Source organism: Nanorana parkeri, unplaced genomic scaffold, assembly GCF_000935625.1.
Source record: "Nanorana parkeri isolate BGI_ZX_2015 unplaced genomic scaffold, ASM93562v1 scaffold818, whole genome shotgun sequence".
Taxonomy (NCBI): domain Eukaryota; kingdom Metazoa; phylum Chordata; class Amphibia; order Anura; family Dicroglossidae; genus Nanorana; species Nanorana parkeri.
Window position 1 is genome coordinate 387,501 of NW_017307086.1, and position 22,979 is coordinate 410,479.

The following is a 22,979-nucleotide window of genomic DNA, read 5'->3' on the forward strand; positions in this document are numbered from 1 at the left end:
TAAATTTCATTTGTTTGCTATATTCATTTAGACAGAAGTCTCGGATCCCTGAGAAAGCTGAAAATGTATTTCCCTGGTGTCACTGGCCATCATCTATAGTAAATTGAAAAATGTCTTATATCAAGAACTGTGCTTTTCCTTCTGAGCGTGGTTTGCATTAACAGGAAAACCTTCAGCCTTCTAGACACAACATACTAGTTTTAATTTTATTCTGTCCCATAAAAGATATTCAGGATTGTATAAATCTTTCACGCAACTCTCCAGAATGGTAACATCAAATCACCTGCATCACATTATACCCAGAACATTTGCAATTTAATGCTCTGTGCAAGAGTTTGTAAATAGCTGAGTAAGGGCAGTGCCAACACATTCATCTATGTTAACTGCATTTACTACTCTGCCAAGGGAATGCAGCTTTTGGGATGTCACACTGCTTGTCTGAACATTTTTAAGAGTTGTTGCAGAAGATTTCCTGCATCACCTGCTTCTGGCTGTTTTCATTTTTACAGTTAATACTTTTTAACCAATATGCAGTTGTTGTTCTTCTGTCATCAAGTTTGCAACGGGTATATTAAAGCAGAACTCATGCCAAAACCAGCATTAAAAAAGTGGTGAAATAAATAGTAAAATTACAAAGAAAAGCTTTTGCAATATGCTCATAGTCTTATGGTCTTAATCAGTCAACCCACTTCCTCTGAGCCCAGGTCATCCGGGATCTGGTCCTGTGACTGGACAGTAAAAACAGAAGCAGCAAAGTGATGATCTCATATCTCTGCCACTGCTCTCTCCTGCTATCAGCATGCTTCTTCTCAGCACATGAACTGATTGGCTCCTTGGACTACTTCTTCTTCTCATACTCCAGCTCTGCTATTCAGGGACTGAAAAGGCTTAAAAATACATTTCAAGAATTATTGGTTATAGAGGACTGTATTTATTTTTGTTTTGTTTTGACCATGTGTTGCTGCTCACTGTCTGCAGTGCAATGACTGCAGTGGATCTAGATTCAGAGATAAGTTTACCTGCTGAGAGCATGAATGTGAAGTGCAGAAAGGGAATACAACATATCCAATCATGAGCAGTAAAATATAAACAACGGTGCTTTTCTTGCCAACATGAGCACAGGTTTACATTAAGAATTGGTACAGGCGAAGCAGAAAGTGTGGGCAGAAGGTGTGAAATGAGGACAGAAGGTGGCATGCATGGGCAGGAAGAAGATGATGTGCACAGTCGCCTATGTAAACAGAGTCAAGAGAAGGTTATGGGGACAGAGTCAGGAGAAAGTTATCTGGACAGGGTCAGGAGAAGGTTGTGTGGACAGGGTCAGAAGAAAATTGTGTGGACAGGGTCAGGAGAAGGTTGTGTGGACAGAGTCAGGAGAAAGTTATCTGGACAGGGTCAGGAGAAGGTTGTGTGGACAGGGTCAGAAGAAAATTGTGTGGACAGGGTCAGGAGAAGGTTGTGTGGACAGGGTCAGGAGAAGGTTGTGTGGACAGGGTCAGGAGAAGGTTGTGTGGACAGGGTCAGGAGAAGGTTGTGTGGACAAAGTCAGGAGAAGGTTGTGTGGACAAAGTCAGGAGAAAGTTGTGTGGACAAAGTCAGGAGAAAGTTGTGTGGACAAAGTCAGGAGAAGGTTGTGTGGACAAAGTCAGAAGAAGGTTGTGTGGACAGGGTCAGGAGAAGTCTGTGTGGAAAGAATGGTTATGTTTGGTAAGCACAATAAGGTGGTGATGTGGACACTGATTTTGTAAATGTAAATTACAACAAGCTCAGATATCTTATAAATTATAAGTAGGTCAAATTGTCATATTTAGAAGTCTATTTTTAGTTTTGCTGAAGACTGAGCAAGGGGGTGATTACGTTTTTTCATAGATATTGTGTAAAGTTGACTTGACTTTGCATTCACCATATTCTTTGTGAAAGTTAGCTTTACAAGGCATCTTATAAAAAAAGCGGGCACCCGAGAAAAAGAAAACACATAAAACACATTATGGTATAATAGGTTTGATGGTTAATGCCACTCTTTTGATCTAAATTAAGATACATAGTAAGACCCAGGGAGAGCAGTCTACACTCACTCAGTAATACTGAGCTTGGACGCTTTCAATAGCTTCCTATTGGATGAATTCTGATTTCACTCCACAAATAACAATCTGAAAGGCGGTCATTGTCAATGGGCTCCTGTACCCTTCTGAGAGAACCACCATGCTTTGCCAGATAGGTGTCAGATAATGAATAGATAATGAGTGTTTAAATTACCAAAGTCTCATCAGCCTTCTGTGAGAAGTATGCAGGGGTTCATTTCAGACTTCTCTAATTACAGCTTGTTGCACATATAATGCAATATCCTAGAGGAGTAATGTATGTAGGAGTAATTATTTATATCTAAGCTACGTTGGTGGTAACTCTGAATAACGCATCAGATCTGGAGTGCAGATATGTAATGAGAACAACTTTGTTGTTTATGACCTGACCTTGGTTATCAAGGTCAGGTCATAATCTATTTCAGCAGAAGTGCTAACAATAGACCTAACTGAAAAATAGAGTTTTTAAAAAGATCACATTTATTTTTGAACTAGCAGCTATTTAAACATAAATTCAGGCAAACAGCTAAATGAATTAGTATGAAATACATGTAGGATCCTTATTTTGCCTGCCGAAGGATTTGTAAAGCTGTACAGCCAGTTTTGTGATTTACACACATGTTCTACACTGCACAGACAGGTGACACACATAGTTCTTGAACAAGCAATTCATCTTCCTGGTTCAGCATTGCAGCATCCATGTTACCTTCCCTCCATCCTCCTCATTGGACAGTGAATCAGTATCATCAACTCTGTTTAAAGAGCAAACGTTTACCTAGGAAACCAAAGTTCACTAAACCAGGAAGTAGCAAAGTTACTTTCTGATTAACAGAGGTGTGTCGCAACAATGGCTGACCAAATATATGTGTATTTCTACCATTTATATTGCTGTTTGCCCCAGTTGCCACTTTAAAGGAGAACTATGGGGTTAGGGCTTTGCCCCATAGTTCTCCTAAGGGTAACGGGAGGACACAAACTAGCGTCCTCCCGTCACCCTAAGCTCAGTATACCGTGTGCTACAGCTCGCGGTATACTGAGACGCCGCAGCTGAAGCGGATCCCGACAATTATGTCTGGGTCCACCCAGCTCCCCGTCCGTTCCGCCAGTTACCGCTGGAGGATCGGAGCGGGGAGGGGGGAATCCAGCCCCTCCCCTGTCACGGCAGAGAGCCGTGACAGGTTCGAGAAGTGAGCGAATGCCGGTATGTGTTCGCTCACTTCCGATCTACTGAGCTGACCTGTGACAGTCTCGGGTCACAGGTCGGCTAGAACTATGAGGTGAGTGAAAAGCACTCACCTCATAGTTCTCCTTTAAATAAAATACAACCATCTATCAGGATATTGGGCAGCACAGCTTAAGTCTGACATTTTTATATAAAGGGGCATCTTAAAGCGGACCTTTACACTCAAAAATCAAATTCTACCAATGCATCCCCTATGTATGATGATTCATAATAACATAGACATGTCAGGTGTAAAATGCTGTGATTATGAAATACTTACACTTGCACAGCATTCACTTCCTGCTTTGAAAGGGAAAAATGACTTCAGTTTGCCAAAGTAATGCACACTGTGATTGTCTTGTCATCAGCAGAGCATTGCTGGGAAATCTCATCTGTAATCTCAAGAGATCTCAGGGAAAGGCATTTTCCTCCCCTGAGATAATATGCCAGAGTACCAGGAAGTAAAAGGAGATCTAGTAATCTGCCCTTAGTAAACATTACCACTGTCAGAAGACTGGAAAGAAAAGAGAAATAAGGTATACAAAGAATACAAAGCCGGCAATTATCTAGAAGTATGTGTTTGTAGATTCTCATTACTAAACATACCAATGCATCCCCTATGTATGATGATTCATAATAACATAGACATGTCAGGTGTAAAATGCTGTGATTATGAAATACTTACACTTGCACAGCATTCACTTCCTGCTTTGAAAGGGAAAAATGACTTCAGTTTGCCAAAGTAATGCACACTGTGATTGTCTTGTCATCAGCAGAGCATTGCTGGGAAATCTCATCTGTAATCTCAAGAGATCTCAGGGAAAGGCATTTTCCTCCCCTGAGATAATATGCCAGAGTACCAGGAAGTAAAAGGAGATCTAGTAATCTGCCCTTAGTAAACATTACCACTGTCAGAAGACTGGAAAGAAAAGAGAAATAAGGTATACAAAGAATACAAAGCCGGCAATTATCTAGAAGTATGTGTTTGTAGATTCTCATTACTAAACATTTCCAAAGGTGTGTTAGTTGCTATCTTAAACCTATGGGTAAAGGTCCGCTTTAAGGTATTCAATTTACTTCTGCTAATGTGTATTTTTAAACAACGAGTTTAAGGTCAGGCTCATACTGTTGCAATGAGTTAACGTGTGTGCGATAATTGTGCATTATGTTGAATGTTAGCATACGTTGCATAAATGCAGCCTATTATTTGCATAGTCTACTAAATGCAGCAAAAAGGTTCACACACTATTTTTTGTAATGCAGAAGAGCACAATGCACAGTAGTACATTACCATGTATTGTGGTGCACTGCGATGCAGGTGAATTGGTAACTGCACCACCATAACGCACATTTTCACAATACAACATTGTAAACCCGGCACTACGTTTTGGCAATCCTGTAAGCAACATGTGATTAACATGTTTCACACTATATATTTTTATAAAATAAAGTACATGGGGGGAATGTTACAAAACTTGGACAAAATATGGAGAAGATTTGCACTGCAACCAATCAGCTTCTCTGTCTGCTCCAGCTTTGATAAATCACCCCCCTTTGTGTTTTAGTATAAAGGAAAGGGCATGCATCATATGGAATCATCATTATTTTCAGGGACTGTAGAGAATCCCTTCTTAATAATGGCTGCCTTTATTTACTGTATATACAGTTTATGTTATTCCAAGATGCAAAGATCATTACGTTATTCTATAAATGTCAAACATAACATATACAGAACGTGTAATAATGCTGTAACAAAATCAGAACTTCTAAAAGAAATATATTTATACATAAAAAGGAAGAAAACAGCCAAGCAAAAGAGTTGTGTACAATGGATTTTGTGCAAAATGGAACAAGAATCAGTGTCTATAGTGTAACACTGTCAAATACAATTGGTTATAGAGGGGGCACGTTACATAGCCTTGGGTGATGGGCATAGAGCATAAAAGATCTTTGTGCTAAAAAAAATAGTCTGGGTCCCTTGCTATGCCCCTTACTTGTAATCCACATACATTTACCCGGACACCTCTGTTAGGGTGCCATCAGGTCAGTGGCTGTGTTTTCAGAGAGCTTGCTGTGTATGATGCAAGCATTCTGGCTGTAAATTCAGACACTGAACACCACCCGGGTATATGTCCACAGCTAAGACACCTGAAGTGGTGTTCCCTCCAAAGATATTTTCTTTTTAATAACTTGCTCAATTTACTACACTATAGCAGCTCACTTGGTTGTTTTTTTGTAAGGTATAGTGATGGTATGTGAAAGAAACAACAGGTTCCCACTTGGCTACACATCAGAGATCAGCTGGGAAACCACTTGATCACATAAATTTAGTTTATATTCTGATATGGCTTGTTGATCTATCCAACCTCTACCTTGGGTTCCCCCATTTTCACATGTTTATAGTGATGGTATCGCTAACCAGGACTATGAACTGAGAGATGAATTTGGTGTGTAGACAACAAACTGTGAAGTGTCCTTACGGAAAGTCAAGTGGAATCTAATCCCTGATTGCATAGAGAGTGCGGGGTGGGAATTTAAGATGACACAGCTAGCATGTCTTCCCCTGGGCAGATATTTTGTCATATCTGAAAAATTCTGCCAGCTAGAGTTGAAGGTGATAGCAGTAAAATCCAAACCGAGATTCTAACCCTTTCCTGTCTATCTGAAGTCTTTAGGAAGATTTCTCCTCAGTTTCTGTCCTAGTAACAATTGTTTCACAACAAAGGAAGTAAAGAAAAATCCACATGGGCAAAAAAAGCTTTTTTTTAGAAGAATAGTCAAAGCCTAGAGCCCTAGATGTTAGATTTTAATGCCGTTTTCCCTCACTTCCTGTCTGGTAAAACCATTGTCTTTAGGACAAAAGTGAGGGTTAGGGGTTGATTTACTAACCTTATAAACACACCACGAACATGTATACACCTCTGTAGTGTGTTCCCTCCCAGCATGATCTATGGGTGGAATCTAAACACCTTTGTAGTGTGTACACACCCAGCAGGTGTGTTGTGCAAAACCCTGCATGAATTGCAAGTTGATGTTGTGTAAATTAGCTCTATGTTGTGTTGCTTGCGTTGATGAATGCAGGAATGTAAATGCATGAGCTAACCATTTTTGTCTAAACTGTGAAGCAGCATTATATATGCATCATGTGCATGATTTTTCCATATATGGCATTCGTGGAAATATGCTTTTAGAGACTTTTTGGTTGATAAATACGTTTTGCTGTGTGAAAATCACACGCACCTGGTGCGTTCGTGTGTTTAGGTTAGTAAATCACCCCCATAATCTCTCTTACAGATCTCCAATAGTACTAACAATCCAACAGAGGTTCTAATCACTTCCCACTTTACTCAAATTTAACAAAGCAGTTTTGCCTGGACATCCCCTGTCAGCTATGAGGCAGGATACACGGAGATACCATAAACAGATGATGCACTTCATACGTGTTTAGATACAAATATGGTCTGTTATTTTCAACCCTTTCTGTAGCACCTTTCTGTTTTCATCAGCCTATAAAAGCTTTCTATAGACACAACCTTTCTACAAGACCCCATGGCCCTGTCAAATATTGGAGAGTCCTAATGTATTTATATGTAGTACCTTCAAGCTTAAATTAGACACTGGGCTAAATGAAAGGATTTTGTTTTAAAATTATTTGACGGAGAAGTCACACAAAGAACCCGTACAAATGTTTGTTGGATTTGAGATCTTCTCAAATTAAAAAGGCATCATTACCGCAATGTCATTTAGGATCGATTTATATACATCTACTGTTAAAGGAAACCTGTGCTGCAAGAAATATGAAGGATGACATTCCTGACTTCAATTTAATGGCTTGCTATGGCTGGCAATGCCACTGAGCCAGAAGAATTATGTAGATCAGGAGTTCTGGCTTCATTTTCTGCACACTGGTTCTATGTCCTTGATGCCGAAAGTACTGAAGTCAAAGGATCACTAGAACAGCCCGGAAGAGAGCCCTTTTTGATCAGAAATGGCAGCAAACATATTTTTCTCAGTACATGTTTCCTTTATCAATACACAGCTAGAACAAATAAACCCAGGATAAATTGGATCAGTAGCCCCTAGCAAGTAGTCAGAATTGTCTAGTTAAATTGTATGAACTCAGAATAAGTGAATTTTCTGTGTTGTCATACACCTGTCAGATAGATAGACTGAGACTGTTTGGAATATTGGATTGGAATATTCTTAAGGCACATTTTGATTGAAGGTTTCATGGTATTGTACTATTCCTCTGCCCACACCATAAAATTCACCATCACCAATGTGCTTATCTGTATCATATACCTTTACCAACAGCTCATAATGCAAGGTTTAACATGACAAGCAATCAAACATTTCCTTTAAGTAGTCAGGATAAACACAAAATAGTATTGCAGTCAAGGCTGAGGAAGATGTGCACACTTAATAAGATAATAACATTGATAAACATGGGGCAATTTATAATGCCAAGTCCATCCAATACATTCCATATCTGTTCACCATGAGACAGAAGCAAACGATTCCATCAGATTCTCATCAACATGCTATCAAAATGTTTAAATAAAACTTTTCCATATTCATTATATTCTTTACATACCTTACATTAGACTTCATAGCACCCCACCTTAGTACTCCTATAAATAATCCTCAGCCCTAATGCAAGCAGTGGGCTGGCTCTTAGAAGGAGTTATACTGTATAAGGATCAATTTGTCTGGAGGAGTTCCTAGTCAGACTGTATTTGTATGCAATTTCAATACAGGAAGTGAGCCTGTAAAAGACTGAGGGTAAGGCTAGAGATCAGCTTTAAGATTTGTCTCTTAAAGTATGCATGGGGTGCAATGCTGTTATGAGGGTCCATATATTGTTTAATAAAATGTATTAAGGAATGTGTAAAGAAGCTGGTTGTAGTAAATACTTGCTCATCTATAGTATAACAACTCATATGCTAAATAAAGTAACCCATAACAAGGAATAGATTTTTTTCTGCAATAGATATACTTTTGTATAAGTGTGCTTTTGACACCGTGGACCACCTGCTCCTCCTCAAAAAACTCTACTCACTTGGCCTACAAGACTCTGCTCTCTCATGGTTCTCCTCTTACCTGTATAAGCTCTCCTTTAGTGTCACCTACAATTCTAACTCCTCCCCTCCTCTTCCTCTTTCTGTAGGGGTCCCCCAAGGCTCTGTCCTTGGACCCCTTCTCTTCTCTATCTACACCTCCTCTCTTGGTCAGTTAATAACCACACATGGCTTCCAATACCATCTTTATGCCGATGACACTCAAATCTATCTCTCTACTCCGCACCTCTCCCCCTCAGTGTCCTTGCGTGTCACTAATCTACTAACTGACATATCTATCTGGATGTCGCAACACTTCTTAAAACTCAACCTTTCAAAAACTGAGCTCTGAGGATTGTAGGAGCAGGGTGAGGCTAGCAGGAGTGTGCCCTCCAAATAATATGGTGAACCATCTCCTGCTAAAATGCTGAGGTAGTAGTGGTGGGGGTAAAAGAGGGTGTGAGCGTATCTGATCTCTTAGGCCCTGTTCACACCTTTACGTTTTGTCGCGCGTTCAAGGCTCTATGAACGCTCTACAAAACGTACAAACATGAAAATCCCATTGTTTTCTATGGGTATGGTTCACACCTTTCCGTATTTCCGCCCGTCTGAACGCCCTACAAAACGGCCTACGCCCAAACAAGTACATACTTCTTTGGGCCGTTTTTGTTGGGCGTTTCCATTGGGATACAGCCAAGTAGCCCTCGGAAACGCGCGTTTGTCGCGCGTTTTTTTACCGCGGATCGCGGTTAAAAAAAACGTGCAACAGACGGGCATATTCAATACGCCTAGGTGTGAACCCAGCCTTAAAGGAGCAAGGTTTTGGTAAACAACTAGTCCCCACCTATAGCTTCATATGTCATACAGTGCACAAACCCAAATAAGCTCATGAAAGAGTGTTTTGGATGTAGTTACGGATGATGTAACAAAAGTGTCTGTAATGGGTGGACTGAAGCAGTACTTGAGTAGGACTACAATTCCCGGAGCGCCCTCTCCTCAGAAGTGCTTGACCTACTGATTAATGCAATGTTAGTAACAAGAACATAACAGCTATTGGGTGCTGAAAAATTGTATTAGTACCTAGAAGTAGGTAGAATGTGGGGCCAACAAGCAATATCTGCTTGTATATCAATGTTTGAAAGGTGTCATGTGTAAGCAAGGAATTATTTACCCTATAGGGGCACAGGTTTTCCTCATATTTTAGGGTTAGGATACATGAGTGTCAGTTTCAGAAGGTCAATGCATTCATGCTTTCACATTGCATAAACAAAACAAATCACAAGCAAATCACAAACATCTCTGTCCATTATTCTGGTAAGTGCATGAAAGTTGGACATACACTGAGTAGCCAGTTTATTATGACCACCTGACGTTTGTAGGCAAATTAGCTATAATTTGGCGTTGAAGTTGCTAGAGGGCGCCCGGAGCCATGGGGCGAGTATCAGCAAAACAGCAGAATTCGTTAAATGTTCAAGAGCAGCTGTTGTTAAAGTGTTTAAAGACTGGACTGTCAGCCGAAAGTCTGGGTCTGAACGTGCGAATTGTGGCCGTCACCGACTAGTCAATGTTAGGGCAGAACGGAGAGTGGCAAGACTGGTACAAGACAACAGAAGGGCAACAGTGCAGTGTCAGATTCCTCGCATCACTTTTCAACATATCGTGGAGTCACGAGGCGGCCCAACGAAGTCATCTCATGGAGTCATCTCGTGGCCCAACGAAGTACTGATGGGGTGGTCATAATAATCTGGTCACTCAGTGTATATGTCTGTGATTGTTATAAGTGGGTCTTTGATATGAACCAACCTGGAGTGCATTTTTTCATGCACCTAAACAAACTCTTAATTTGCTTGTATCTTGAACAGTGGAAATACAATGCAGCTGCCATCTTTTTTAATAATTCTTATTGCCTTACATGCTAAAAATCATCACAAGCATTTATAATAATTATAGCCTGCAATATACTCCAACCATCATTATCTGCATAAATATGGAGACATTATTGTATTACAGTTACAGTATAAATACAAAGGCACTTTATTTAGTGATGCAACTCCAGCATTTTCATATGGTTGCTGTTTAGTTCACAATATACAAATTTTATAAATATGGGCTGCATATGTAGGATAACTTGAGCAGCTTTTAAACTACTTAAAAAAAAAACCTGTACTCCTGCAACAAATGAAAAATAAGATTTGCAAAGAATAGAAGGTGATGTAGGGGGCCTCAGCATATGTTTAATTTTCCACATGCCATGCAAAGTTCCTTTCGTAATAATGTGAACTTCCAAGTATGGGAAGGATAGGCCCCTGAATAACCAATTTACCGTCATATGAGAGTATGGGGGGATGGTGGGAGTGGCATCCATAACCCTACACAAGTACCATAAAGTTTGGATTTTTGGGAGATCTGGTGGCCATTTGTGGGGACAAGATGGAAAATTAAAGATATGATGATGGACCTGCTAGTGTCATTGTTTTCAGCACTATCCTTAGTTGTAATGCTAGGCAGACAGTGCAGGTACATTTTAAGGTCAAAGTACACATAAAGTGACATTCTTACATATATATAACTTCAACCGAAGCATTTAGTGTTTAACATCAAAAACATGGAAGTAAGTAACCTTGAACCAATGCTGCAGCAAAATATGCTGAAAAACTCATAGGATTTGCTGAGCTAGTAGTAACAATCCTTTTCATTTGTAATATGAAATACAATCAATTGCCTCTTGTTATCATTTGATATTTTATGGTTCACAAACAGAGCATTTAAAAGTAAAACAGCCTTCAGAAAGTGAAACAGCTGAGCCAGGGCTAAAGCTTGAAGCCTCAATAATCACCATAAGAATAGGCTTCTCTTAGATCTTCTCAAATCAAAAAAGATCTTTATCAGACCAGGTTTTAACTCAACTGTGCCTACAGAATGCTGAATATGTAATGGGAACCATTAGGAGGCAAGTCCATAAACACAACTCTTCTGAAGACCTGTTTGTATGGATCCCCCATAATAACTCCACTTTGCCAGAAATAATATATATATATGTTTTTTTGTGGTAATCTGGGGGTGTTCTGTACATTGTTTATGTGCAGAACTCCTTCTAAACTACAATTCTGACTATAGCCATTCCATACAAACATGGTTTTAATTTTGGTGTGATACTTTTTAGGGCTTGTCTTCACCTAAGGGAATGCAGATGCTGCAGCTTTTACTATTACAGCACTTAGATTGCTCAGGTGGTTATAATGAAGGCAGTGTTTTTGGTCTCATACACAAAGGTGGAAGGTTCTGACGGATTGTCTTTACTAGTAACTTCTTATTTAACAATTCCCTTCTGATGTACAGACCACAAAAAGAAGTTGGAATCAAATATTTAGATTGTAAAATGCACACCAAACTCCACATAGAACAGATTTAATATACCTAAGTGGGGTTGTACCTTAAAGTGACATTAAACCCTCAGATGTTTTAACATAAACCAATACTGTAATGTGTGCCTTACTGTAATCCATGGTTGTTTCCCTTCTCTTTACTGCTCTTCCTTTTAAATCCTCATGTCTTCTCATGCTTGGGGAGAACTTCCCTTTGCAGCTGAGTGCCTCTTCCTGTAGTGCTGGCTCAGGTTGCAAGCCTACACACAGACGCCATATATCCATTCCTGAGACAAGGCAGCCTGCTGCAAAACAGAAGTTCTGCCCAGCATGAGAACAGATACAGATTTAAAAGGAAGAGCATCAAAGAGAAGGGAAACAACCATGGATTACAGTAAGGCACACATTACAGTATTGTTTTATGTTAAAAGAATCTGAGGGTTTAATGTCACTTTAAGTGCCAGTGTTTTAGGGAACATGATGATCAATTTGCGCTTAAAGTCAGTCCAATATGCAAAAGGATTTTGTATTGTTTGAGGTTATTTTTTCTCACTGCTTTAACAAAGTGCAAATATGCAGCATCCTATATTTTATTAAACAATATGCTGCATTGCAATAAGGAAATCACATTTTGAATCACATTGAATTTCCTCAATTTTGTTGCACACGAGACTGTGTACAGATATTTTAAGTTGCCCTTTCCAACCCATGGAATCCATGCTTGTTTTGCAAAAAAATTATTATTTTTGTGGTTGGAAAACAGAATGTCTGCTTCCATCAGAGGCTTCTTAAATAGTATTTTGCTATAGCATAGATACCTTTAAGGATAAACTCCAGGCAAAAGAATTTATGCTGCCGTACATAGAAAATGTCTAGTACTACCTCAATGTTGATATGCTTTTTCCACTCTTAGCAAGTACATCTGCATTCAACCTCTGTGCTAGCATGTCCTGTTATGCCAACCGGTCCTTCTGTTTCCTTTCCTTGATCAGGTTGATCTATCCATTCCATTAGGGCGGTCCCTTTAATGAGGCATCTCTTTGGTTCACTTGGGGCGGCCATTTCCAGCCAGAGCATCCCAGGTTGCTAAGAGCTGGCTGGAGAGATGTGTAAGGACCATACATATCTCCATGTCCAACTCCTAGCAACCTGCAATGCACTGGGTGGGATGCCAGCCACAGCATCTGAGGTTGCGTAGAGCCGGGCGGGAAATGCAGAGCCTGCAGAGGATGTGTGTGCTGGCACTGTCTCCTCCCGCTGCAGGCTCTCCATCTTTCCACCTACCCCCACAGCTGGCCTCAGGTGGCAAAAAGGCTAGGAACACCACTTTGTTCCCTTGTAGTCTTGGAAAGGTTTTACACCAGCGTTGACTTAGAGCTGGACCCCCTCTGATTTAACAGCCTAAACACATCATGGGCATGGCAAAGAAATCAGCAAGCAGAATTAGTTACCCACACCTCTCAACCTCTACCAACTCCCCACCCAAGCTCTGTCTAAGCTCCAGCTGAAAGCTGCATACTACCTCTGCACAACTAACAGTATGGATTCATAGGATATGTATTCGCGCCATTGTGCCCATGTTCACAGGCAATGACATGTTGCACAAGGAGATTTCCCATCCACAGAACTGTTCAAAGGCTTTGTGCAGGCATGCGATGACATCATCACCAATTTAACAGGTAATATCTTGTTACGAAGATACTTAAAGTGACAATAAAGTCAAATATTTTTCTCCCCCTCCTTCTGCTTTAGAACTTATCTTAAATGATGCCTCTTGATCCGATCATCTTCTTCCTTCCACTTGTATTTAGCAATCCCTCCAGCGCTGGTGCTAGTCTCTGATCCAGCACAGACTCCTGCCTCTTTCTGTCCCATGGTGTCTGTCCAGCGTGCACGTTCATGGCTGCGTGCATTGACTTACAGCGAGTCTCTCCTCTTCTCCCCACCGAAGATCTGTACTGCGCATGCGACCACGCCATCATGCTGCCCAGCAGCTTGAGAATCTTCAGATCTTTGGACAGGAGTGAGCGGTGGAGACACAGGTAAGTATTAACCTTTTTGGTAACTTCTTTTTTTTTCAAGTTTTTGCATATACCTACTAATGGCTAGCAGTAGATATATGCAAAAAAAAAAAGAGTTTAATTATACTTTTAAAATGAGGCTTGATTGAATGATGACTCTACAAGCACATGGCAATTATAAAATAGTTGTGCCCAGAGTTAGGCTTTGAAGGAAACCTACGCTAAGGAAAAAATGTAGGCAGCCATTGCTGGCCTTCTTCTGAAATTACTAGTTCCTGGGCTTTTTTGTGCAAACTGCACTAGGAATAACAAAATGGAAGTGACTACAGCATTGTATGATAAATCAATTAATCATCAGTAAAACCTCTTCATGAATTATCTAAAAAATATATATTTTTTTTTTACCTGTATATATTATTACCATCCACCCTAGACAAAATTATTCTCTACAAAGTGCCTGATGCAAACAGGTAACAAAGCAAAATGTGTACAAAGGCAAAAGAGAATGGTTTCATGTTAAACAATATACACATAAACCAACACAGAACAGGAAAGACAACCACCATTTTCAGATGGACCAGAAAGCCCAGCATCTATCAAGTATAACAGGATGTAGCTTTTTGCAATGAAGGTATTGATCGCTATATTGCAATAATCCCAGCTGGACAAAATAGTTTTCTGTGTGTTATATAAAACACATAAAAATAAAAAACAATACAACAGCTTGTCACCAGCTTCAAAAATATTCTAAAAAGAGTCCCCTATTATATAATATAACACAGAGTGTTCCTGGGCAAAAGCTGCAAGTTCTTTTAAAAATTCTGGGAATATGGCAGCTGCAAGCACAGCATTTCTGGTGCGGTCAGAGGCTGTAGAAAGTGGAGGTGACATCTTTACTCTTTGTTCTTTATTCTTTTGCATCACCAGATGGGAATTCTCTCCAGTGCTCGATTCTTTCTCTCCAATATTATTCGGTGCAGCATCTGCCAGGAAACACAATGTTAGTTTCTACATAACATAATGCACTGTGGACTATCTTTTTTACACAGCATTATGCACTAAGGAGCATCTTTCTGCATAGTGTAATACACTATGGAGTACATTTTCAATAAAGCATTATACACCTTTGTAGTATCTTTCTACTAGCGTAATAGACTATGGAGTACATTTTTTTGTATATCAGTATACACCTTTGTAGTATCCTTCTACATAGCGTAATACACCATGGAGTAAGTAGAGTAATAATCACACTAGTGAGTATCTTTCTACTAGCGTAATACACTAAGGAGTACATTTTCAATATACACCTTTGTAGTATCTTTCAACATAGCATAATACAACATGGAGTAAGTAGAGTAATACGCTAGTGAGTATCTTTCTACAAAGCATAATGCTATGGGGTATCCAGGTATTTCAGAATATCAGGTTACAGTACTAAAGATGGCTGAGCAAAAGCCCACATGAAAGTTTATTTATGTATATAGGTATTAACTAGATGATATAATTAACTGAATTTGTGTTATCCACAGTTAAAGTGAAAGTCTTGGGAAAGTCTGACTCATGAGTGTCTTGTGTGCTGATAACTGTCTATTTATTTCCAGAACCTAGACTGACAGTGTGCTCTTGGTTAGATTGTGTACCCTGACTTTCAAACACCAAACAGAAAATATACACAATTGAGGGAGGAGCACTTGCTGTGTAGCCAGTCAGCAACAGGAAATTAGATGACATGATCTGTAGACTGTTGCTGTTTATATTAAAAAAATTTTAAAGTGAAAAAATAAATGAGATTGTAAGCCTTGAGATTGCAAAATCACAGCAGGTCCCTCTTCTCCTCATGTCCCTGTGCTTGCTGTGTCCGCAGTCTGAATATACAGTGCTGCATTACATGTTTCCACTTTAAAAAAGGAGGAGAATAAAACAAACACGGCAAATACCACAAGCTCTGGACCAACCGATGACACATTGTAGTGAGCTATTTTACTCAACACTTTCAAATTATAAATGTGAACCTGATGTGCTAGAGTAAGGTATAATCATATTTCTAATGTGTGTAATTATTTTGGTCTGAAATTATGGGGTAGCAGTCCAGAAAAATATGACCTGGTAATAACTATAATAGGATGCTGTTGCTGCAAATCGGTTTTCCCTCAGACTCAGGTAAAACGAAAGGACTTGGGAGGAAGTTGCGTTGAACAGGATGGTAACATATTTGCACAAGCAGACACAGGGCGGTGGAAGAGGTAAACACACCAATGGTGTTTCCTGGCCCTTAAAATTGAAGCTGATTAATAGAATACATGATTCTACAGTAGTGGTGCAAGTTGTTAATTTGAGGAGTCTTGAAACCAAAAGCAGGCAGAGTCACTGATGATGTTGCAAGCCCAGGTTGGTTGGCTGCAATGATACAACATATTTATCCCTGATTTTACTTAGTCCAGCCCTGAGCTTGGCTACTTGCCTGGGCAATACTATATATAAAACATGCTGGGTGTCAGCTCGGGACATAACTAGGCTCCTGTGGAATGGACATATGGCTATGCCAGCGACTGGGGATAAATATAGAGTAGTGGTTGTACATCGAAAATGTGGCATGTTTCAGTGCATGCAATAAAGATATACAGCATGTTACAGAGCAGGAACTACGGGTGATAAACAACAAGACTGATTGACACAGTATGACTGAGATTTCTTTCCACGTTCCTTATTTTCTGGAAGCACAGGGTGTGATGCAATCAAGAAATTGTGTATTTGGTGATAAGAGCTGTAACATGGAAACCAGACATGAATCAGAGCTAAACAGCTAAGGTGAGAAACTGCAGAAAGTAATCACTACATTGTATTACACTAATAATAATAATCATAATGCCAGCAGAAACAGCTACAGCAAAGTAACCTTTAGCATAATGAAAAGCTTACAGCACCATGAACCTCTGTCTGCCTCATGCTAATATAGCTTTGCGAGCATGTCTATGGCATACTTCCCAACCTTCTGAGATGGGAAAGAGTGACACAATATAGCACAAAGTATGCAGGTAAAGGAAACACCCCTGTCATGCCCCCAGTTATGTCAACCATGATGAGCCATGCATACACAGCTCAGTGCACAGGCTCTGCATGCTGAGATTAAGTAACTCAGCTGCATATGTGTGGCAGTTACACCATCAGGACTCGGTCAATCAAGCAGCCAAAGACACAAAACCCGGAATGGACAAAGATGGAAATGCTGGTGAGGGAGGAGTGCAGCGCTGGAGGAGATCGCTTTGGCAGGTAAGTCCACCATAATATGCTTACATGCTGTTCATACTCGCACATTATGGCTAAAAACTTCTCAAGGACTTTTTGTTCGCCTTCCAATCACATAACTTTCACTTTAAGTGTAAGAAACTATTTTTCTATTAAATAAATCTTTGAACAGGCACGTATGACGTGTACATTTTAGTTGATGCAAAAATATTGTGGAACAATATTCCATGTATACCAATGTCTCCTATCATATTTTCAACATATTCATTCAGTGACCTAATCTGCTTATATGTAACACGTTTATTACCTTTGGTTAACACATCTGGAAGTTCGCAACTAGGAGTGCCCATGCGAGCCAGCAAATATTGTTGAGCTTCTGCAAGTAACAAGGGAAAATTTTGCTCTGCCACTGCAAATTGTTCAATTTTATGTTTGACAGAGGCGAGTACCTGGAAACGAAGAGGGAAAAATATATGTCATTTATGGTTTTTCTCTCCAAAATTACTTTTCTCTTCAGATGTTAAAAAATGGGGTTGAGTTGATTTCATGAGGTGATGAATGAGCAATTTTGCTGCAAATAGCCTGGAAGTCCCAGAGAAGAATGAACCCACAGCAGCTCAGGAAGCGTATGTCTGTGCCATGATGAAGTCTCTAATATAACTGGCAGCTCACTTGACATCCTGAGAGCTACAGCTAAATGATCATTTGAATTCTGCTCTCTCTTCTCAGCTAAAGCTGCTCCAAATACACGTTTAGGGCACATTGCAAGTATACACTGGGGGATTTGGCCATTTACAGTAATACAATACGAGATTTATTTCTTGATGCATCTTTTCAGCTTTTATGAAAAAGGTGAAAAGCTGCAAGAAAAATGGCATTACTTGATGTGTATACCACCTATACGTTCATTATCTGGTGTCAGTCAAAATAAAAATGACACAAATGGCAGAGGCTGGAATTGTCGTATTTCACTTTAAGGTATATGGCAACAACACCATTTATTTATTTATAGCATGACTGACAGAAGTTATTATTTATTTCAGTGCTGCTCAAACAAAGTAATTAATAACAACCAAACCTAAAAAAACACACTCCAAAACCCATCATTCCTTTAGCCACCTACAGCAGATCATGTAATTGATGTAGAATCTGTGGCACAGCTTTTCTGCCATATTATATAGTGGGAAAACTTTTTTGTTGTTGTTGATAACTTACAGCATAGTGAAAATAATATCAGCATTGGTTTTATAGCTATTAAACTCCGGGGAAAAAAATATTTTTGGACATTTGCAATATGAAAATAAATCACCTTTAATGATGGGTATCCCATGTGTGGATAGTGCTGTCTTAGATAAAACCATTAATTTAATCGCAGACACTACTGTAAGGGCCGATCTTCAGGTGCTAAGGCTTACAACTGAGGCTCTCATGCAGTGAAGGATCGTGAGTCGTCATTCACTCTCTACCTTCCTCTCACCTTGTCCTCGTCCACAGAATGCAAGGCATTTTGTGAGTGGACAAGGGAAGATACTGACATTAATCCGCCCCTCCCTTCCTGAACCATACCAGTCCACAAGCCGTTAACATTGGGAGGGTACCTGGCAAGGCATGTTGTCTCCATGTTGATGCAGATGACCCACTTATAGGACAATGCTTCTCCACGCTGCAGAAATGTAAACTACAGCACCTAGGTTACGTCATTGACCAAATATGATCATGGTCATATCTGGTCATTATTATTATACAGTATTTATATAGCGCCAACAGTTTATGCAGCGCTTTGCAATATAAGGAAGACATTACAATGACAATACAATTCAAGACAAGGTGGTCATTGACATCACCCAGGATCCCTGCCAACTTGTTTATAATTTGAGGTGGTAGTGATACTGCTGCTAAACAAAATACTTCTGGCTCTATTGGGAGATACAGGCGAACTGGCGGAAACCTTTTCCAGAGCTATGAACAGGCTGGTTTTGGGTAAAACTCATGATTTATCCAAAACTCATCCCTACTAAAGGCCCTTCAACAGATTCATGGGATCTGTACAGGCTTTCCATTGAAGTCAATAAAGTTCAGGCCACACATACAAGGGGAGCCAGACTGTTTAGCATTGGGTAGTTATTTGCTAAGAGCTGTGTTTCAAGTAAGTATATCTTGTGACAAAATGCTGGGGGAGGGGGCCTAAAAAAGACATTAGTTCTAAACGTAACCATATACTTTAAGGTAAGTGTTAGGGTTAATTACTTTGTTTTAGGTCCTCTTGTTATTCTTATTGCTGCATCAACACATAATTTGTGCAATAAACATTAGTGTCCAACATATATTTACTTGTACCAATACATAAAATATTTACAGTGATGTGCTGAGATGTTACTTATACCAATTGCAGTAACCCATATAATTATTTCCTCTGTTTTGCATAGAAATGATAGTGAAAGACACAGCTCTTGATTACTGCAGTTAGTACACTGTCACTGTGGGCCACACCTATATGCTGAATAAGCCTTACCATGTTTAAGCATTGTGGCCACATGCCCTTTGAATACTTATACATTAGGACACTTGGGGGAATGGGGACACGTATCCACATTACTTAGTCACAGTGGACATCATGCATAAAAGCAAAGGACATAAGTTCGCATTTCCCATAGAAGGCCATTGTTATTGATATAGTTATGATATTATTACAGCTCACTGCACTGTACAACTCTACATATTGGCACTGCAATGAACCTAAATGTTGCATTTGACATCTGAACCACTTTATACACTGCAGTTTACATTTATAAACACGCTACTCTAAACCACATTGTACACTGTACTGTATGTCTGTGCACATGCCTCGGCACAGTACAGTTTACAAATTCTTCACTGAACCTTTGTTAACAATCTACCATACTTCTAGACATATACTAGATCATTCATATCTCATTTAAGACCCCCTAGAGTTTTCTCTGAAAAGACAAGCTCCATTCACTGAATGGGAATAATCTGCAAATTGACTTCCTGTAGGTCTTGTAAAAAATGAAACGGACTGATAAAATTGGTGGAGACTAGAAGAATAGGCTGATGAATTATTTATAGTCTTTACAGATCGAAATATGACAACAGTCTACAATTCAACAGAACATTCACAATTATGCAGGTGTGTTACATGTTCTAGTGGCCTGCTGGACTTTTTCTAAAGCATGCCCCCTGTATTTTTCAGTTTCCATCACCAGTCTCATTTTCTTGCCTTAGGGTATACCACAGTCACACTGAACCTAGACTGCTGCATTCACTGTCTCCTGATGTTTGACATACAAAAAACTGTCAGTATGAGTTCTGACCGTGAACCTTAGCAATGCAAGGTTATAACTTACAAATAATGCACAGTTCTGATCCTCTATTTTTTGGAAGAGTCCTAGCGAGTTAAAGCTAAAACATGGCTCATTTAAGCAAAAGAAGGGAAAGCCAGACAGCAAATAAATACATTGAATGGCAAGGAAGAGGTCCTAATTCACTATCCACTATATCTACATTGTGTTTTTATGTTATCTGTATGGCTGCACTGGTTTATTCTGGGTGTTCTGCTTTTTCCCCCCACAACCCAAAAACATCCCGATAAGTTAAATTGATACTAAACTCAGGAGTTAAACCTTAAAGTGTATTTCCACTTTTGCAGCCAAATTTGGATACCACCTATTTTATATTTGTTACATATTCCCATTCACATAGCATAAGCTAAAAAAAAATGCTTCTTGCAGTTTAAATTGCTTTTACTTGGGTTAGGGTTTTAAGGGTTACAATCTCTCCATGCTTCTATTTCTTTGAAATGTTAGGACAGGCTGTGAGGGGCCTGAGGTGGCTTGTCAATTGTATGTTAATGAACCTTATCAAATAAACACAGTCCTCAAATTGCGGTCCAAAGTCTTTCCATTAGGACTGACCACTGTGAAAGGGATTAGAAAAACCTGGAATCAGCCATCTTGACTGCTTTAAACAGCTTTATGTTATTTTTTAGTATGTTGTGTAAACAGGAACACATCCCGAACATATAGAGGGGTTTTGTCAAATTTGACTGCAAAAGTGGAAATACACTTTAAAAATGCATTTAAGTGCCTTACCTATTAACAAAAATATAGCATATTTGTGTATCACTCAGTTGAAGATCCTCAAATCATCTCTGAATTGGTGCTGTCATTGTCCTTCCTTCTGGAGGGCGGCTACTTTTGCTCCCCATGGCCTATGTGTGTGTTGTAAAGTAGCCACCGCTCCAAGCTCACACCTCTGATGGACTACAATCTCAATACAAATTAGTAAAGTAAACATGAGATTGAAGTCCATTACGGGAGTGAGCTTGGAGCGGTGGCTACATTACAACACCCACATGGACAATGGGGAACAAAAGACGGAAGGATAGTGTCAGCACCAATTCAGAGAAGATTGTAGGATCTACAGCCAAGTGATACACAAGTAAGCTACATTTTTGTTAATAGTTAAGATACTTAAATGCATTTTTAAGATTTAACTGCTGAATTTAGTGTCACTTCAACTCCCTGCCATGCAGACCGGCCCGACATTGTATATGTTTTTGTGTATGACTGTGGCAGGGACAAAACTTTGCAAGTTCCTGTAAGGACAGGGATTGATGTGAATATTCTATGTATTTGTTATAAAGCTGCAGTTAGTTCTGTACAAATGAACACAATGCATTTATAAATAAATAGGAAATAAAAGAAACAAAGACTTGTATTTTTTCTGCTGAGCAAGTCACAGATTATTAAAAGAAAGAGGAAAAGTTGTTTTGCAGGACTGTGTTTAGGGGCCTGAGATCCACTGAACGCTCTTAATAAAGACTGTCTTTTAAAGTCGTTATCAGCAGACAGTGTACAGTGTGCCACTGAAGTTTAGTCATTTTGTCCTTCAATCCTGCAGTATCCATTACAGAATAAAGAGAAGCATTTTGTTGTCAGTGTGTACTAGGTATCTATCATGTGAAAAGAAAGAAGACATTGAAGCAGCAAAAAAAGCAGCGAGTCCTTCATTGATGTGACATCTCTTCATTGTCTTCAAATTCCTCCTGCTGTCAGGATCACGCTTGTCATCATTCTCAGCAACAAAATATCAATTTTATGTGCATCTGCTGCAACAGGTTAGCATTTAAACCCACACTATTTGTAGCAGATATCACCCCTTTGTTTATTACTTCTCATTTTAAATACTGTATATTATTTTGTGTTGTAAGATTTGACTTAAAGACTTCAACTACACTGACTGTTTCTAAAATGGCTTTTTTTTCTTTGCCCTCGGAACGTGCGTCTAAACAAACTTCCCCCTGTGAAGAAAAAAAGTGAACCGTGAAATCACAGCACACAAAAACGTGCACAAGGGTGCAAGGTCCTTCCAAAGAAGGGACCTAATTTCCCGACCCCCCGGGGCGCAAGGCTCCTGACAGGGGTTGAGACTGTTGGTCCACCAACCCGAAGGCCGGTGGACCCATTTCCTTCGGGGACCTGCCGGAACAGGTCCCTCACAGTACTAGGCAAGTGGGCTCTCCCGAAGAGAGACCCACCTCCTGGGTGGGAGGAGACAGAGAACCCCGTAGGAGGCACAGAATCTCCTCCCAGCATTAGGATTAGGCCCTGAAGAAACCTGCACCGTCAGCATCTGTGGGTCAAAATTTAAAAAATAAAAAAAGTGCCAAACGTGGATAGGGTGCTTAATAAATCTAAAGTGTCAGTGCACCACTCTGACAGGCCTTAGGGGCCGGGTGCATAAAAAATTGCCCCAGACTAGCCATAAGGCCTGTCTTGGAGGCGTAGTGCAGAAAATGCAAGATGGTGTCGTGACCTAGTGCACAGTGAATCACTTTGTGGGGTCCCACACCCTAAGTGATTTACTGATGCACCCCTGGGATGCCACCCCCAGGGGTCACAACACCACGGGCTTCTGCCGCCCCCGAACCCTCGAGCCAGACCAAGCTTCGCATCCGTTCAGTCAGA

The 22,979-nt window shown here is 39.9% G+C and overlaps 1 protein-coding gene across 1 annotated transcript in view; it reads right to left on the bottom strand.

Moving 5' to 3' along the window:
- Positions 1-14,194: 14,194 nt before the first annotated feature.
- FAM160A1 (family with sequence similarity 160 member A1) overlaps positions 14,195-22,979 on the bottom strand; it is a 185,918-nt gene continuing 177,133 nt past the window's right edge. Inside the window, exons 12-13 of the mRNA XM_018565148.1 lie at positions 17,300-17,441; positions 14,195-14,729 (exon numbers count right to left, since the gene is read on the bottom strand). Coding sequence (XP_018420650.1) covers positions 14,494-14,729; positions 17,300-17,441 — 378 coding nt within the window. The 3' untranslated portion in view covers positions 14,195-14,493. The remainder of the gene's footprint in view (positions 14,730-17,299; positions 17,442-22,979) is intronic.